At 48.0% G+C, this 19,290-nt stretch overlaps 1 protein-coding gene across 2 annotated transcripts; it reads right to left on the reverse strand.

Annotated features, from left to right (window-relative positions):
* Nucleotides 1-353: 353 nt before the first annotated feature.
* Nucleotides 354-17,399, reverse strand: HYKK (hydroxylysine kinase). Of its 2 annotated transcripts, none has more exons than XM_006932166.5 (5): nucleotides 17,251-17,399; nucleotides 12,950-13,318; nucleotides 11,769-11,908; nucleotides 6,527-6,710; nucleotides 354-2,979 (listed from the first exon to the last, which is right to left on the reverse strand). In XM_006932166.5, the coding sequence occupies exons 2-5, from the start codon at nucleotides 13,293-13,295 to the stop codon at nucleotides 2,519-2,521; spliced, it is 1,131 nt and encodes a 376-aa protein (XP_006932228.2). In that variant the 5' UTR covers nucleotides 13,296-13,318; nucleotides 17,251-17,399; the 3' UTR covers nucleotides 354-2,518. The 2 variants fall into 2 exon arrangements, with proteins under 2 accessions (XP_006932228.2, XP_003986783.1); XM_003986734.6 differs by having other exon boundaries at nucleotides 12,950-13,300; nucleotides 17,251-17,392.
* Nucleotides 17,400-19,290: the final 1,891 nt, after the last annotated feature.

Consider the following 19,290-nt stretch of genomic DNA (forward strand, 5'->3'; position numbering starts at 1 on the left):
AGAGCAGAGACAAGCCATCCCAGCGCCTGTCTGAATGTATGCCTGCAGAATCCATGAGATAATAAAATGGTTGAGATTTAAGCCTACGGTTGGGGTAAGTTCTTGGTTAAATTGTCACACGGTAGTATATGTAGCTAGAGTTGTTATCTGCCTCTAGGACGGTGGCTGTAGGTTGGAGACATTAAGGATAGGAATATCGGAACGTAGGGTTCTCTTGCAGTACAAGAGGGTTTAAGAGCCTGGACAGAAAAAGACACTGGCAAGAGCAGAGTCTCTCTTGTGCATGTGGTACTGATCCCCAAATCTAGGAATGGGTTTTCTCCTCATGGGTCGAAAGGACCAGAGACTGGCACTTGTAGAAATGCACTCATTCCAGCCGTTTATTAAGGGTGTGCTCTGAGGGTGAAATTCAAGATTCAGTTCATTTTTTCTGGTCCCTAATTTCCTGAATGTCAAGCTTGATTAACAAACAAACAAAAAATGGGAGTGCCAGTTTGGCTCAGTCAGTTTGATCTCAGGGTCTTAAGCTCGAGCCTCACTTTGGGAGTACAGGTTACTTTACAAAATAAATAGAACAAAATCTTTAAGAAAAATACAATGCCTTAAATTGGGAAGTGTGAGTGCTTTCATGTGAGTGATCTCATTTGATCCCAGCACAGTCGTGTTCACGCGCATGTGCTTGCATGGGGGGTAGGAGGAGAGGGTTGGGACCCTGGCCCTGGCTGTCTCTGAGAAAATCCCTCGTCTGAAAATGGGGATTAGAGGTGCCTGGATGGCTTAGTCGGTTTAGCACCGACTTTTGCTCAGGTCATGATCTCACAATTCGTGAGTTCGAGCCCCGTGCTGGGCTCTGTTCTGACAGCTCCGAGCCTGGAGCCTGCTTCAGATTCTGTGTCTCCCTCTCTCTCTGCACCTCCCCCGCTTACACTCTGTGTGTGTGTCTCTCTCTCTCAAATATAAACTTAAAAAAAATTTATTTTTAATGGGGATTAATCATACCACTACTTCTCTCATGGGTTTGTTATGGAGATAAAATGAGATAATGCACATAAAATAATATGACATAGTAAGAAATACAGGTTTAGTCTTCGTCCAGGTTCTGGCACAAAGCTTCTAGAACCCTTGTAATCTCCAGAATGGTAGGGGATGAGCCCCTATCAACTACACACTAATAGGGCGACTGCAGAGGCAGGGAAGCAACAGCTATTCATATAGACTGAAAGGGACAGCTATTGAACGGGGGTTTGCATGGCAAGGGTTGTAGACTTGAGTCATCTTAGAGAACGGATAGTTAGACCCACAAGAATAAGTAAACAGACACTTAATAAATCACACTGAAGGAGACGTGCAGAGAAATCAGTGAAGGAAACTGGTATCATTAACATCAAGTATACAGTGAACGACTGTTCACCATCACATTTTCTCTCTTTTTTTAATGTTTTTTTAATCAGTTTTGAGAGTGAGACAGAGCATGAGTCGGGGAGGGGCACAGAGAAAGAGGGAGACACAGAATCCAAAGCAGGTTCCAGGCTCCGAGCCGTCAGCGCAGAGCCCGACACAGGGCTCGAACCCTCATGACCTGAGCCAAAGTCGGACGCTCAACTGACTGAGCCCTCCAGGCGCCCCACCAACATCACATTTTCATATGTAAAGAGCCACAAATGAGACAGGTTTGGGGGACATCTTAGAGACTTTCTTAGTATCAATCGAAAACTGACCGTTGTATTTGTGCCTCGGGAGTCATGGCCCTGCCTGCGTGCCCTCTCACCTCCTTGCAGGTCCAGTATCTTCCAGCATCGGTCTCTAGAGTTCCAGCTTCAAGTGTCCTCTCAAATGCAGACTTTTTCTCAGGAACACCATCTGTGTTTCCTCCTAAGGCATCTTAGTCTCTGCCTTATCTTCTCCAACCTTTCTTTTAGCATACATGAATTTTGCAAATATTTTTTGAAACCATGGGGAAAGCACTGTATCGGGTGCAAAAGAAAAAAGACAGGGGAGACAAAAAATTGTTTCACAGTCTCTGCCCTCAAATAGCTCTTGGGCCACGTGACTACGCAGCCATCATCTGTGACACCGAGTGATGTGCCATGGAAAAGACAGTACAGGGTTCTAGAGACACAGAGCAATAGGAGAAGTCTTCGCAGAATTGGTGATATGACAGTGAGGCCTCTGTGCTACACTCAGTAATTTAAAGTACGTGAACATGTCTACGTTTGTGTTCCTTTCAAAGCGTAAAACAGTCATTGATCTTGGGGCTGGAATATATACACCTTGAGAGATTGACTGAGTCAAAACATCACTCTGTGTTTTATACATGAGGCAAGCGAGACCCACAGAAAGACACGCTTGCTCAGGGGGCACTTTCTTAGATTTAAAATTTCTTAGAGTGCTCGGAGGGTTCATGTGCACCGATCAGTTCTATCAATTCATTTTTCGTTGTGCAGGGAAATCCTTCATAGAATTAGATTTGGTCCTTCTGGGTTCTTCACCATCCAAGCTAATGTGAAGTTTCGCCTAGTCACATGGCGATCCCAGAGTCGTAGGACCTGGCAGTTTGAAACCAGATTTCTTCTACAGCTTCCTGGCCCATGTCGAACATCTGCTGCAGGTGCTTCCACCCGGTTTTGGCAGTGATCATGAGATATTCTTTGTTCTCCGGGTGTAGCTGGCAAGAGTGTGCAGCTATGACGAGCGACTGACAAAAGCGACCGCACACGAGGAGGAACAAGGCGCCCCTCTCCACAGGTGTCAGTGGGATGACGCTCTCAAATCCGGCAAGGACGTGGCCTCCCACGTGTAGGGGACTCTTGCTCTCAATCATCATGTACATGATGGTGATGGCCACCTCAAACACATAGTAGCCATAGCTCATGTCACCGAAGTCTAAAATCCCAGACACGTGATACGTGGCACCTTCAGGGGCTGACTTGATGGCCTCCACTAAAATGTTATGGTCATTAAGGTCTCCGTGATTGACACCTGAAAGGAGAAACATTAAGCCACGTGAAAACAGGTATTTAACCCCCAGTTCATTCTTCCCACTTCTCCTTTCTCGGGCATGGCCACTCAAGCAATGCGATGAGCAGTCAGAGGTAAAGCTGAACCCTATTTTCCCTGAAAAAAAATAATTTCCTCTGAAAAGGAAAAAAGCAGCTAAATTCGGTGGTTGAACTTGCCTTTGCTTCTGTTCAGTACAAGGCCAGACGATGGAGGTTATAGTCACTGCGAACACCTGGTTCTGTTAGCGTAAAGGGAGAGGCAGAACCACCCCAAACCAGAAATGTTTAAAAAGAATACATGTATGTTTGTATTATTATAAGAGGAGTCTAGGGGCACCTGGATGGCTCAGTGGGTTAAGCGTCCGACTCTTGATTTTGGCTCAGGTCACAATCTCACAGTTCACGTTCCTTCCGGGAATGCGCTGAGTCGCACTTCCCTGCTCCTCAAGATGTTGGTGTATGGCCATGTGACTTTTTGGTCATTGACATATGAACAGAAGTGATGTCACTTTAGGGCAGAGATTTAAGGGCCAGTGTACAGTGCCCTACATTCTTGCTCCCCATACTCTAGCAATAGTCCAATTGGTGAAAATCCCATCCATCTAAATCCCAAAGTGAGAATAGTAGAACAGAACTGTAGCCAACCCATGATAGGCATGCAGCCCGAGTTAGAACTAAACCTTTGTTTTTGTAGTCCACATGATTTGGGGGCTATTTGTTACTGCAGCATAGCCTTGCATAGCTGATACACAGTGTGGTATGGGAGGAGACCCAGGCAAATAGAACAGGGGAATAAAATGGAGCCCCAAAACATTTTGTTTATAGCAGAGGTGTACTGCAAAACAAAGAGAGGAAAGATGGCTTTTTTTTTTTAGAGAAAGAGAGAGAAAGGGTGCAAGTGAGTGAGGGGCAGAGAGAGAGAGAGAGAGAGAGAGAGAGAGAGAGAGAGAAGTGGGACTCACCTGAGGCAGGGCTCGTGTTTACCCAAAACGGGGCTCATGATCACCCAATGCAGGGCTCAAGCTCATGAACCATGGCATCATGACCTGAGCAGAAGTCAGATACTTAACCAAGTGAGCCACCCAGGTGCCCTAGAAAGATGGCTTTTTAATAAATGTTGGTGGAAAAAAATATCAGCCATGGGAAAAATTCACACCATATGTAAATTCCTGATGATTTAGACCTATTATGAAATGCAAAAGCTATGACATTTTAGTAAGATCATATAGGAGAATATGTTCATGACCACAGGGTAGAGAAAAATTTCTACACAAGACACACAACACTAACCATAGAGTAAAAGATTGATGTGTTTGAAACCAATAAATTAAGGATTGTTCATCAAAATATATCATAAAGAAAGTGAAAAGGGAACAGAATGGGACAAAATATTTGTAACACATATAACCACCGAAGGATTTGTATCCAGCAATCAATGAGAAAAAAATCCCAGTAGAAAAACTGGCAAAAGACTTGCATAGGCACTTCACAAAAGGGTTTACCCAAATGGCCAATAAATAGGGAAATGTATAGTAAAACCCCAACAAGAAATCATCATATGCCACCCATATGCCTGGGTGGCTTAGTTGGTAGAGCCTGCGACTCTTGATCTTGGGTCGTGAGTTCAAGCCCCACATTGGGCATGGAACCTACTTAAAAAAAAAAAAAAACATTACATTCTCTCAGATGGGTGAAAAGTAAAACATCTGATGATACCAAAGGTGTAGAGCCATGAAAACTTTCGTCCTCTGCCGGCAGTAGCATAAAGTAGACATACAACCACTTTGGAAAACAGCTTGACAGTATCTCGTAAAGCTGCATATAGACATGTCCTATGACCCAACAGTCCTACCCCAGGACCCATGACGTCACACACTCAGTAATCCAGATGAGAAATGAGGGTAGCTTGGAACAAGTGGTAGTAGTTAAGGTGGGGTAAAGTAGGTAAAAATGGGGCACGTTTGAAGTTAGAGCTGGTAGAATTTGATTGGATGTGAGGCGTGAGAGAAAGAACAAAGTCAAGGCCGCCAAGTCTTAGGGTTGTGATCAGACCAACTAGTGAGTGGTGGGTACATTTTAATGAGACGAATATGAGTTGTGGGGGCAGATTTGAGGGCAAATCAACTCTGTTTTCCTGCTACCACCTCGCATTGCGTGTTTGATTTTTTTTTAAGTAGGCTGCACGCCCAGCATGGAGCCCATCATGGGGCTTGAACTCATGACCCTGAGATCAAGACCTGTGCCGAGATCAAGAGTCAGATGTTTAACTGACTGAGACACACAGGCGCCCCACCCCCTTGCATTATGTTTACATAAAGTAAATGCTATGGATTGAAATGTGACTGCCCCGCCGCCCCAACAATTCACATGTTGAAGCCCTACCCCCCAGTGTGGTGGTATTTGGAGATGGGGTCTTCAGGAGGTTGACAGGGGTGAGATGAGGTCATGAGGGTGGGGCCCTCATGATGGGATTTATGCCCTGATAAGAAGAGACACCACAGAGCATGCTTGACACCGAGAGAAGGTGGCTGTGAGCCAGGAAAGAAACTGCCCATGACGGCACCTCAGATTTCCAGCCTCCAGGACAGTGAGAAATAAATTTCTGTTGTCTACGCCCCCTGGTACTTTGTTAACGCAGCCCAAGCGGAGGCCACAAGGGACACATACTGCCTAGGTTAGGATTGCTAGAAATACCTCTTACTTTCTTGTCCTTTGACTAAGGCTTCACGCTCAGTCAAGAGGCTGGTTACGCCATAGAGAAACTGTTCTCCACATCAATGAGGAGATATGGACTAGCATGCTCACCAGAGCCCTGTGATGTAGCAGGAAAAAAAAAAAAAAAAAAAAAAAAAAAAAGGGAACCCACACAAAATTCTATTAACGAAAGAACAAACCAGGCCAAAAAAATTACAGTATGTTCGGGGAGCCTGGTGGCTCAGTGGGTTTGGCGTCTCGATTTTGGCTCAGGCCATGATCTCACGGTTCATGAGATAGAGCCCCGCGTCGGGCTCCGTGCTGACAGTGTCGAGCCTCTCTCCTCTCGCTCGGCCCCTCCCCTGCTCACACTCACTCTCCCTCAAAAATAACTAAGTAAAAATTACAGTACATTGAAATAAATGGTGGTACGCACATACTCTGGAATACTATTCAGCAGTTAACAACGGTGAACTAAATGAACTGGAACTACAGGTCAAGTGGATCAATCCAGAAACAACACTGAATAAGAAACACAGGTTGCAGGGGCACCTGGGTGGCTCGTCGGTTAAGCGTCAGACCTCGGCTCAGGTCCTGATCTCTCAGTCCGTGAGTTCGAGCCCCGTGTCGGGCTCTGTGCTGACAGCTCGGAGCCTGGAGTCTGCTTCAGATTCTGTGTCTCCCTCTCTCTCTGCCCCTCCCCTGCTCATGCTGTCTCCCTCTCTCTCAAAAATGAATAAACATTAAAAAAATAATTTAAAAAAATAAACTTTAAAGATAAATAATATAAATAGCAAAAAAAAAAAAACTTATTTGATCAGAGGAATACTCACATTCTCGAAAATCACCTAACTTGGTCAGGACCTCGCCCTTGAACAGCTGAATGACCTGTGCGACGATCTCTCGGTTTCGGCTCTGGCCCAAGGCATACAGGTACTTCTCCAGAAGAGGAACGTTTTTCAGATTCCAAATGAAGTTTTCTCGATGAAGGCAACTTAACTTTGGGTGATGGAATTTCTAAATCAAAGGCAAGAAACTCTAGAGTCTGGAGAGTCGGAGCGACTGCTACCTCGAGCTCCACAAATGCCCCCCAGTGCTGGTCCCAGGAGCGCACGGGAGGGGCGCCACACTCAACAACTCGCCCCATTTAATCCCCCCACAAAACAATGACTGCATATTTGCACAGGACCTCGTAGCTCTGAGGGCACGTGCCCATCTCGCTTCGCGCCCATGATGGTGTGTCAGGGATTAGCCACAGCCTACGGCAGGGCCGGAGGCGGTTACAGAGAACTCTATTCTCCCCACGTGACCTGCCGGCCCCTCATCACCTCTCTGACTTCACCTTCTGCTGCTTTTGCTGACTGTCCTCCAACCACCCTGGCCTCCCTGCGGTTGGAGAACACGAGAACACGCCAAGCACGGCTCCACCTCGCGGCCTCTGCGTGTGCTGTTTCCTCCTCGTGGGATACTCTTGCCCAGACCTCCGTTGGTCCAGGGTCTTCATTGCTACCAGCTCCTTACTCAAAAACCACCTTCTGTGGAGGGCGCCCTGACCACTCCATCTAAAATCTCAGCCCTCTCTCCAATGCTTCAGATCCCTCTTCTCTGCTTGTTTTTTCTTCTTAAGGTGCGGCACACATTGCTAACATCCACCATACTCCACCCTCGCGCCTGCCTGTCCTCCCTAGAACGTAAGCTCCACAGAGAGGAGTTTTGTGCTTGGTGCCTACGCCTGGAACGGTGCCTGGTGCACAAAAGACACTGCTCAAGCAGTATTTGCCGAATAAATGAGCATTCTTACAACAGAAAATTCTAGAACTGCCAGGGCCTTTAGATTTTGACCACTCTATCTGAGGTTTGAAATGGCTTTGACCATCGTTGCACAAAAGGGGAAACTGAGGTTTGGAGCAGGATAATGAGTTACTAGTGGGGGGCTGAGGGAGGGCTGACCTGTCCCAGAGTGGGGGGATCACCGGTGGAATAGTGTTTCTCCTGTGAGAAATACACTTTACATGACAACCCAGGATACTGCCAACACACAGAGAGGGGAAAAAAAGTCCATAAACAATACGTAGACTATTATGTGTGAGATATTCTGGTGTTCTCCATTGTATTCTATTTCTTTAAAAATGTGCCTCTAAATTCATTCTAATGTCCACTCTCGAGCCCTGAGTTTCCAAATCCTTCCCCTGATGTCCCTGCTTTCGCCACCACGTCCTTGAAGTAGCCTCAGTTTCAATACCTCGCACAGGAGGTACTTTTTACCCTTAAACGGTTCTGCCCTCTTCCTTCTGCTGAGCTAAACCGTCTCAGCAATAGTGTCCCTGCCGTGGGCTGTCACTGGGACATCCGTGCCAATAGTGTCCCTGCCGTGGGGTCTCGCTGGGCCGTCTGGGGCCGTCTGGAACATGGTCAATGCTTCTCCCACATGACTGTCTTCCATGTACTCCCGGACAGGGCTCCTCCCCCTCAGAGCCTTCTCTTCTGCAGAGTCAACCTTTCTGGTTCCTTCCGTGAGTCCTCACATGACAGGGTTTTGAATTCCTGACCACTGGTGTGTTAAGTGCCACTGCAGATCACAAAAATACCCTGCATAGTAAGCACTAAAACACTGTTAGAAGCTGTGCCTTCTGGGGGGTAGCACTGGAACTAAGAATGGAGATGATAGGGAAGAGAAAAAAATGTTCATTTTATGCCTTTCAGTACTGGGTGAAATTTCAACCATGCATATTTCTTACTTTCATTTTTTTGAGTTCATTTATTTTGAGAGAGAGAGAGAGAGCGAGGGCAAGCATGGGAAGGGTAGAGAGAAAGGGGAGAGAGAGAGAGAATCCCAAGCAGGCTCTGTGCTGTCAGCTTAGCACCTGACGTGGGGCTCGAATCCACGAGCCATGAGATCATGACCTGAGCCGAAACCAAGAGTTGGACGCCCAACTGACTGAGCCCCCCAGGCGCCCCTCTTACTTTCATTTTTAAAGAAAGTAAAATATAACACTCTTGCCGAGCTTCCAATGGAGCAACGGTCCACTCAGGAAGGCTCTGAGTCGGCTCCTAAAACGGTGGCACTGTTAGCCATGCAGCCCACAGGACACCCTCTCGGCTCTGGCAGGAGAAGTGGGAGACCACCCGGAATCCAGGCCAGGAGTCACACACGGCTGGGTTTCAACAGGCTCTGCCACTTAATATCTCGGATCTGTTTCCTTGACGGTGAAATCAGAGTATCAACACCAGCTTCCAATTGTCTCTGATAAACTAAGACACGAAACAAATCAAGACCTCATACATAGCGGGTGCTCAGCAAAGGTTTGTTGAACATGAATGTTGCAGCCAACGCGCCCGACTTCTCTGGCCTTTCTCTCCTGGCTCCTCGGTGCGCCACGCCGAGCTCCTAAGGGTTTCATCACTACTGCATTAAATGTAAACATCCCGACTGAAGGGCACAGATGGTTAGACTAGATAAAATAGCAAGACCCATGTACACACTGCTTGCAAGAAGGACTCGTAATATAGAGGCTGTGGGCATAAAGCAGCCAAGAATTTTTTCCACTCAGTCTCAGGAGATTGTAAATATCAAGTCTCTGGGACAGAGGGCATAAAAATCCCCTAAATCTTATTGTTGGGGTGTTCCCAGCCCCGTCCCATCTCTTAGCTCCTGCTAAGTCTCCACCTTACTCTTCTCGCTAAAGCACCAGCCAGATGGAAAGAAACTGTGGGCAGAAGCAAGGAGTGACTCGGGCAGGCGGACCACAGTAGCCACAAGAGGGGCACAATGTGAGGTCAGTGGAGGCTGCTCTGCTTCGTCTACGGCAAGAAGCCTTTGCCGGCACAGATCTCAGCAACCACCAGCCCCCATCTCTGATAGTTCTCCTAGTTCTCCCCCTCTTCATCCCTCCTGTCCTCTGCTCCGGGCTACAAAGGCCACCTCTAGACGATGTCAGGGGAGACTGCTGCCTACTTGTGCGTGGGGCTGTGACCCAGCAGACACAGGTGCGAACCCACGTCTCGCTCAGCCCCTCCCTCTCCCACAGGCTTCACATTAAATCAATCACCAACTTGGCTCTGTCTCCAAAATATATCTTGAACCTTTCCTTCAAGCTTGAGGAGACCTTCAAGCTCTCAATCCGCGTTTATCTGATTATTCATTAGCTTCCTAGATGCATTCCCTGCCTCCATTCTGGCTTTCTGCCAATCCATCCACCACACTGATCCACAGAGTGCTATAAACTAGAAATCTTTGCCTGTTTAAAAACCCTCCAAAGTCCCTAAGCTCCTCAGTATCCTATATGCTGATGTATCTTATAATCTGACCACGGGATGTTTCCAACTTTATCTTCTGTCTCCCTCAGGCTTAACCCCTGTATTCCAAGCATAACGAATTACCAGAAGTTCTGGAACATGATCATTGTACCGGCATGGCTGTTCGCATGCTCTTTCCTCTAGCTAGAAAGCCCTCCCTCCTTCTTCTCTGACTGATGGGTTCCTAACTTTTAAGAACCAGCTGATAAGTTGCTTCTTTTTTTTTTTTAATCCAGTCCTCCTTGAATACCTGCTATGTGTTTCACACTGTTAGACAGCAAGGGAAAAAGATGATTAAGGCATAAACCAGGGGCTCCTCGGTGGTTCAGTCAGTTGAGTGTCCGACTTTGGCTCAGGTCATGATCCCGTGGTTCTGGGTTCGAGCCCCACGTCGGGCTCTGGGCTGACAGCTCGGAGCCTGGAGCCTGCTTCGGATTCTGTGTCTCCCTGTCTCTCTGCCCACCCCCCACCTCAAAAATAAATAAACATTAAAAAAAAATTAAAAAAAAAAAAACAAAGCATAAACCATCTCTTAAGAAGCTCACTGCTTCTGGGGCGTCTGCGTGGCTCAGTCGGTTGAGTATCTGACTGATTTCAGCTCAGGTCATGATCCCAGCGTCATAGGATAGAGCCCTGCGTTGGGCTGCGTACTGAGCATGACACTGCTTGGGATTCTCTCTCTCTTCTTCTCTCTCTCTCTGTCCCACCCCCTGCTCACGTGCGCGTGCTCTCTAACAATAATAATAAAAAAAGAAGCTCACTGCTTCTCATGAACCATACGTAACAGAAAGTGCAAATATGCAATAATTACGATACCATATGTGGTAGACTGTTGTTCTGATGTCCCCTATGAATCATGCTTCCTTTATTCACACCCTATGTAGCTTCTCCCAGTTGACTTTGGGATTAGACACGTCACTTGCTTTGGCCAATGGGACACTAGCTAGCATGATTCAAACTGTCTCAATAACTCAATAACAGGCTCAATAACTGTCTGTGAACTGGGATTTGTCCCCTCGGAGCACTCTCTCGGAAACCAGCAGCCATGCTGTAAAGACGCTCAGCCATCCTGAAGGATGAGACACCATGTGACAAGCAGAGGCCACATGGAGGACTGAGCTCCCAGCTGAGTACAGCTGCATGAGTGACCCCAATCAATACCACGTAGAGCAGGAGATCCACTCGGTCAACCCATGGGAACATGACAAATAAGTCATTATTGTTTCAAGCCAGTAAGTTTGGGGATGACTTGTTACACAGCACTAGCTGACTGGAACATAGCCCAATAAGTACAGTGATAGAAGGATGTCCAAGTTCAGAAGTAGCCAGAGAAGGAAGTGGTCAATTATGCACAGCATGGGAAGAGAAAAGGTCAGGGGAGATTTCACAGACCTGGGCAGAAAGGAGCCTTACTGTCATAAAATTCATGCATCTAAGACCCTACTTCCTTCATCACAAACCTTAGGAGGCACCACACATAAAAAGGGAGTCTGACACTGGGTCTATCTTTTAAGTAAAATAAATCAAAACTAGGGGCGCCTGGGTGGCTCAGTTGGTTAAGCGTCCGACTTTGGCTCAGGTCATGATCTCACAGTTCATGAGTGTGAGCCCTGTGTCAGGCCCTGTGCTGACAGCTCAGAGCCTGGAGCCTGCTTCAGATTCTGTGTCTCCCTCTCTCTCTCTCTGCCCCTCCCTGACTTGTGCTCTCTATCTTAAAAAAAAAAAAAATCAAAACTAAACAAAAAATTCTTATAAATAAGATAAAACCGCAAATCTTACCTCCAGTGTCTTATCCAATTTGCCAGCTAGCCTTCCAATTTCATACAGTAGCTGGGGGCTGATGGGGATCTCAGCTATAGGCCTTCCTGGGAGGTAAGTCAGGAGCCTCACCAAGTAGCTTGCGATTTCGGAGCCACTATCTAGATGGATGGAAGGTTATATCCTGTCAATTATTCTCCAGAAAATGGACTTTCTGGCTTTGTAATTATTATCATAGAGAATAACAGAAATCACAGAAGAAGAGAAATGCATGAGCTAACCTAAAACCAGCCAGCAGGATTTTACAAAGCAGGACTGAGCAGATCGGTGCAGACAGAACAGACAAACCTCACAGCCCCGGAACCAGTCACTTACACACCAGCAGTGCTCCAGTCCCAGCTTTGCCGGCCTTAGCACTAAACATAAATTGCCTGGTCTGGCAAATGGACCTAAAGCACGTTTTCATAAGTTTATAATTGAGGAAAGTGTGATATAGAGAAATGACAGTTTCAGAGGCTTCTTCAGGGGCAAACGGGGGGGAAAGCCTGTGTGTCGGGGCCTGGATGGGGCCTCAGTTGTTTGGAGCCATGCAGATTATGACAGAATGGGTGATCGTATAAGAGGGAAATAATGGTCAAGATTTAACCTTTAACAAATTCCAGGACTGAGCTGATTTCAGGCTGCTGCTTAGAGAACTCTACAGGTTCAGCTTAGAATTTTGGCAAAATTAGGGGAAAATGGGCCAGAGTCTCACAGACGAGGACTCCAGTCTTAGGAATATCAAACAGTGGGTCCCAGGTTACCATACACAGAAATGACAGAGCTGGGATCTAAAATCCCTGATTTCTAGTCCTGTGTTCTTTCTTCCACACAACAGCACCAAGATACACAGCTGGTCTGATGAATAAAAATGTTTCATTATTTTTCTGTTAAAAAAAATTTCCCCTAACTCCACGTGTCCTTAGTGCCTCATCCATCAAGACCTTCCTAAGGGGAGGAGTTACACCAGATCCCACCTCTAACCACTTCGGAATCAGAGCCTCTGATCTGCACTTGGGTGATGCTGTGGCCTCCCCCAGCCACTGAACAAGTAACCACATCCACGCTGGGAGCTATAAACCTGTTCTTGATATTCCCACCTGTAGCCAAAATGCAGTAGTGTACATGCACAGGCGATGACGAGTGACGTGGTAATTTCTTACCTGTGGACACAAGAGAGGTTAGGTTGTCTCCTTTAGTGCGACACACAGAGGCTGTTGGGAACCCAGCGGCTCTCAGAAACATGATGATGTGACTCTGAACTTCAATCAGCTCTGGAGTTTTGCTCGACTCAGTGTTGCTTATTTTGAGGACATACTCAGTCGGGCCATCTGTAGTGTCTTTGGTTCTTGAAACGCATACGTGAAAGTTTTGGTCATCGTAGCTAGGAAGTGGCTGGATCTTGGAAACTTTTAACCCAAATACCGATTCCACTAATGCAGAGGCTTGGGTTTCACTGAAAGCGGGCTTGGTGAGAGCCTGTGACTGAAGATCATCTCCACGTGACATTATGTCTAGAGAAAACAAAAAAACTAGAAAGAGACATATAATGAATATATTTAATGAAGTGATGTTTCTTAAGACAGACCAATAATGTTGCTCAATATTGATTCTATAGTTCTTACTATTTAAAAAATTTTATTTTGATGCTTATTTTTGAGAGAGAGAGAAACAGAGTGTGAGCAGGGGAGGGGCAGAGAGACAGGGAGACACAGAATCCGAAGCAGGCTCCAGGCTCCGAGCTGTCAGCACAGAACCCAATGCGGGGTTCGAGCCCACAAACCATGAGATCATGACCTGAGCCAAAGTCGGACGCTTAACCGAGTGAGTCACCCAGGCGCCCCAATATAGTTCTTATTATTAATTTTCACTCATAAAGTTAAAAAATCACATCAGCAAATGAGATAAACAAGTGGGTGTTTTGGCAGGTGAATAAATTTCCTTGCACCACAAATTACTTTTAAACTCACCTTGCAAACAGAAGGTATGTTTCCAGGGACAGGATACAGATGAGGAAAGCGCCTGGTGTCACCTCATCCAATTCCTGCTCTGCTCCCCCACTTTATTTATGGGGAGATTTGGGTCCTGGGAGGTGAGAGGCCTCACCCAAAGTGACATACGATGTAACAGTAAGGACTGGGCTCTTGACACTCCTAAGCCAGGGTTTTGTCCCTTTGACTATGTTACCATCAGTTTGGGGCTAAAATATAAACTGAAACACGGTGGTCTTACTCTCCTAGCCCCACTTGGAATTCCAAGGCTCACCCTCCAGCTTACCACGCATGCTCCCGGTACGCCAGTGTGGGCTGGCGCGCAGAGCATCATGGGAGGCACAGGTGGCGATGTGAAAGCGCGCCTAGCGGGCTCTGTAACCCCAGAAAAGTTAACTCTGGCTTACAAATATCCGAACAATAAAAAACTTAAGAGCTATTCAAAACAACAAGTTATAAGGCAGTAAGTAATAAACGGAGGGTGCCAAAGAAACCCTGGGTTAAGTACAAACCTGACGTGTCTGAATTAACACTGAATGACTCCATTTACCTTAACTCGTAAAGAATACATTTTCTCCGGCTAAGAGGAATAAGGGCTTGAAATAAAAATGTTACGTGGGGCACCCGGCTGGCTCTGTCAGTGGCGCGTGTGACTCTTGATCTCGGGGTTATAGGTTTGAGCCCCACGCTGAGGGGGGAGGTGAGTAGAGACCACTTAAAAATAAAATCTAGAGTGGGGGCGCCTGGGTGGCTCAGTCTGTTAAGCGTCAGACTTCGGTCACGATCTCACAGTCTGTTGGGTTCCAGCCCCGCTTCCGGCTCTGCGCTGACAGTTCAGACCCAGGTGCCTGCTTTGGATTCTGTGTTTCCCTCTCTCTCGCTGCCCCTCCCCTGCTTGCACTCTGTCTCTCTCAAAAATAAATAAACATTAAAAAATTTTTTTTAGTTAAAAAATAAAATCTAGGGGCACCTGGGTGGCTGTCGGTTGACTGTCCAATCCTGATTCTGGCTCAGGTCATGATCTTACGTTTCATGAGTTTGAGCCCCACATCAAGCACTGTGCTGACAGTTTGGACCTGGTTGGGATTCTCCCTCCTTCCCTCTCTCTCTGCCCCTCCCCAACTCTCAATGTCTCTGTCTCTCTCAAAATAAATAAATAAAACTTAAAAAAAAAAAAATCCTGGGATGCTAGGTGGCTCAGTTGGTTAAGTAGCCGGCTTTGGCTCAGGTCATGATATAGTTTGTGGGTTCGAGCCCCACATCGTGCTCTGTGCTTGACAGCTCAGAGCCTGGAGTCTGCTTCAGATTGTGTCTCCCTCTCTCTGTGCCCTTCTCCCGTTCATGCTCTTTCTCTCTCTCTCTCTCAAAAATCAATAAACATTTTTAAAAAATTAAAAAAAAAGAAATCCTTTAAGTTCTAAAAAAAATTATGAGCAGTTACGTAAAATGAAGTTACAACTGAGTTTCTGAAATGGTGTATGAAATTAATATATGATAGCGATTCGGAGGAGAGAGAACTGATACAGCCTGAGGAAGATATTCTTGACAATAGGGATCTGAACTGAGCTACTGAGTATGACTTGGGCAGACAGGATGGGGGAGAGTGTTTTCTTCTCCTTGGTGACACGGCCCTCTGCTCACACGCCCGGCATCCCCAAAGCATCTAGTGACACAGATACAGCGATGTGGGGCTTCTGAACACACTTCAAGGGCCAAGTAGCTAGGATCCTTGTATCCTCACTCCCCTGTTTTTATAAAATAGTTTTATTTCAATCCTCCCTTCGTACTAAGTTGTAAATAATTAATAACATCTTGGGGTAGGTTGCATTTTAGGGCACGATTCTGACTGTTGTTCAAGGGATGTAGTGTCATATAAAAAGAATCTCATGGGGGTGCCTGGGTGGCTCGGTCGGTTAAGCGTCCGACTTCAGCTCAGGTCATGATCTCACTGTCCGTGGGTTCGAGCCCTGCGTCGGGCTCTGTGCTGACAGCTCGGAGCCTGGAACCTGCTTCGGATTGTGTTTCCCTCTCTCTCTCTGCCCCTCCCCTGCTTGTGCTCTCTCTCTCTCTCTCTCTCTTTCAAAAAAAATTAAACATTAAAAAAATAGTAGTGAGGGTATCTGGGTGGCTCAGTTGATTAAACATCTGACTTCGGCTCAGGTCATGATCTCACGGTCCGTGGGTTCGAGCCCCGCGTCGGGCTCTGTGCTGACGGCTGGGAGCCTGGAGCCTGTTTCAGATTCTGTGTCTCCCTCTCTCTGTGACCCTCCCCCGTTCATGCTCTGTCTCTCTCTGTCTCAAAAATAAATAAACGTTAAAAAAATTTTTTTTTAAATAATAAAAAATAAAAAGAATCTCATGAACACTTTGCTCTTATTGATAGAAATAAGAAGCTGTTGCTTCTGGCAGGGAGGTGGCAGGAGAAAACTTTCGGGAGGAAAATGTCTATATTTTTACTGTGCTTTGGTTACATGGGTGTATACATTTGTCAAAACTTAGCTTAAAACTTAAGTGAGCGTACGATCTGTGAATCTCACCAAATGTAAATTTAGATGAGAAAAAAAAAAAAAAAGCCTGTGTGAGAAACTGGCTAGGAAGAGGGTTGAAGGGGCGTCTTAGAGCTTTCTCAGAGTCCCCAAATCACCATATATATGCCTGTTAGTGTGCAATCACTTCAGATCTATGAAACCCAAAGCCCAGCCCACCGCGGTGAGGACAGCGAGGTAAAATTCAGGGAGGCACACACAGGATGTGACCCCTTCCTGCCTCAGCCCAACACTGTTGCCTGATGACTCCAGCGATAACAGGAATATTCGTCTAACACGCCATTCCCCTCCGCGTCCCCGCCTTCCTCGAGACGCTCTTTCCCGCACTGATTTCTCCCACCTCCAAGCCTGCCCCAGCTGCTCAGTTTCCACCACCTGTTATAGTTCCTACGGTCTTGCTAATCACTTCTCATGTTTACTTTCTGACCAGAATATTTGCTTTCAGATTTTGTTCACTAAAGATGTTGTAAAAACGCCTGAATGGGGTTTCGAAACTTAATCTTTGCACCTGAAACCTCCGGGAATGAATATATCCTACCACACTGCGTTTGAGCTTTAAAACTACATGAGATTTTGAAATTCCGGAAGAAACAGGGGAGTTATTCTGCATTTTCCCTCCTCTCCAGACGTTACCCCAGCGCGCCCTGCACACACCCCCTCCGATTCCTTCTGCGCTGTCCTCGCGCCAGGCCCCGTGCAGGTCTGCACCCCAGCACCCAGCCCAGCCCCACAGCGCGCCGCCGGGGATTCCGGTGGTCTTCCCGCCGCGGCAGGGGACTGGTGGGGGGCGCCGGGGCCGCGGAGGGGACGAGGAGGAGGGGGCTGCAGCCCCGGACCCCGCCCCTCCGCCAGGGGGCCCCCGGAGCCCCCAGTGCACCCCCAGGCCGGTGCCTCGGCCCAGACCCCTGCTCTCCCCGGTCGGCTCACCCGCAGCGACCCCGGGTCCCGAGAGGACACAGCTGACCCGCACCCGGCGGTCCTGAGGCGGCCCCGGCCAGCGCGAGCCTGCAAGCCCCAACTTCTGATTGGCGCCTCGCCATCCCCCTCCGCCAGTCAGTACACAAGCTGGGGGGCGGGTCCGCCACGCTCCGGCCCGCGAGATCCGGCTTCTGATTGGCCCCTCGCGATCCCCCTCCGCCAGTTAGCGCAGAGTGCTGGGGGGCGAGGCTCGGCCGCCGTCCGCACCGCCCCGGCCCGCGAGATTCGGCTTCTGGATTGGCTCTCCGCAGCTCTGTCCCGCCTTCCCTCGGTGGTGACCCCACTCAGAATCCGTCTACCTCTCACAGAACGGCATCTCTTGTTTCTGATTGGCTTTTGTGGATTCTGCCCCGCCCCCTTTCTGCGCCGGAAGAGCACCTCGCAGTTGGGTCGAGTCCCTCCGCGGCTCAGAGGGCCGTTTCCACCAGACTTCGGGGTAATCTGCTTTCCCTTGCCTCGGCCTTCGTCCAGCTGCCGCCGCAGTCCGTTCCCGCGCGGCCCGAAGTTACCTCCCTAGTGCCGCGGGCCCACGCGCCCCTCCGCCGCGCGCCGACCCCACCTCCGGCTGGACTCGGGCCGCGGCTCCAACTTGCACTCGCTCCCAGGCCCGCGGGCCGAGCAGCAGATGGAGGGGGCGAGAGGGCGGCCCCCGGCTTCCCGCGGCTGGGCCCAGGTCGGGCCTGAATCCCCTGCAGGAAACCGCCGTGTGCCCGCGGAGTGGGGATCCCGGTGGTCGGGGGGGCCAGGCAGGACTTCTCGGTGGGTCGGAGCTCTGGCCTGCTGCGCGGCCTCCGTGGTTCTATGCCCCCTCTTGCTCCCTGCGGGTACCGCACCCCTCCCCGGGCGGGTACAGCATCATCCTCCCTCCCCCGTGTAGGTACTGCACCCCCACTTTGGGTACAGCACCCCTCCTCTGTGCGCCTACAGCATCCCCGGTGCAGGTAATGCACCCCGCCCCCACCCCGTGTGGGATGAGGGATGGGGATGACTGAACCGCCAGAAAATGGGGACAGATGAAGAGTCAGGGCTACTAGCTCCACAGTGGCCTCCTTTCCACCCACAGTGTCTTCTTCAGAAACACTGTATTTTGTCATTTGCCCTTTCATTTTGGGGCTTGAACTCAACAACCCCAGCATCAAAAGTTGCATGCTCTAAGGACTGAGCCAGGCAGGTGCCCCCGCCCTTTCATTTTAAATGAGCATCTTTGTCTTTAATAAATCCTCATACGTAAATCTTTTGTGCATTTCCATTTATGTCCTTAAAATACCCTGCTCGGTCCTATCACTGGGTCTAAGAGAATGAACATTTCTAAGGCTTTTCATATATGCTGCCAAGTCATGTTTGTCCTCAAAATGCCAGTACTGGGTATCATAATGTAAAAATCTCCACCAGTCTAATAAATGTCATGTCAATGTTGGATGAACAATGTTTTTCATCTCCACCTGGCCACCTGGGACACTTAAGTAGTGGCTCTTAGAGTTCAGTGATCAAAACTTGGAAGGAACAGAATGAACAATCTGTAGGCTGAGATTGCAGGCACGATTTTGTATCATAAGATGTCCTGTCACACATAATAGCCGTTTATGAAACTTTCTTTACAGTATATTGCAGGTTGTTAAAAATGTTCAAAACTCAGTGACCACACAATCGTCACCACACAGTCACATTTTGTGGGGATTACATAATACAGCTGCTTTTGCAATACATGTTCCAGTTTTGAAGTACACTGAACACAAGCCTAACGGTTTGGCATTTTGAAAAATTATCAAACAACTCACATCAAACCAAAACAAATAGGCTGGAGCTACACTAATTTATAATTTAAAACCTGGACTGGCACCAAGTGGAAACTGGCAACAGAGGCACACTGTGAGACTCCCTTTGTGCTCTAGTATCCAAACCGCCAGCCTGTGCCTGTGTGGGATGAGCCTTTGTAATGCAAACTTCACAGAACGCTGAATTGGAATCTTCAGAACATCTCTAATCATG

Source organism: Felis catus, chromosome B3, assembly GCF_018350175.1.
Source record: "Felis catus isolate Fca126 chromosome B3, F.catus_Fca126_mat1.0, whole genome shotgun sequence".
NCBI classification, from domain to species: Eukaryota; Metazoa; Chordata; class Mammalia; order Carnivora; family Felidae; genus Felis; species Felis catus.

Excerpts from the sequence above, each read along its gene's own strand:
- HYKK (XM_006932166.5), bottom strand. The coding sequence starts at position 13,295 with ATGTCACGTGGAGATGATCTTCAGTCACAGGCTCTCACCAAGCCCGCT. Across the intron at positions 6,711-11,768 it reads AATTGGATAAGACACTGGAG|AAATTCCATCACCCAAAGTT; the intron begins GTAAGATTTGCG and ends CCTTTGATTTAG. Across the intron at positions 2,980-6,526 it reads GTTAGGTGATTTTCGAGAAT|GTGTCAATCACGGAGACCTT; the intron begins GTGAGTATTCCT and ends TTCTCCTTTCAG.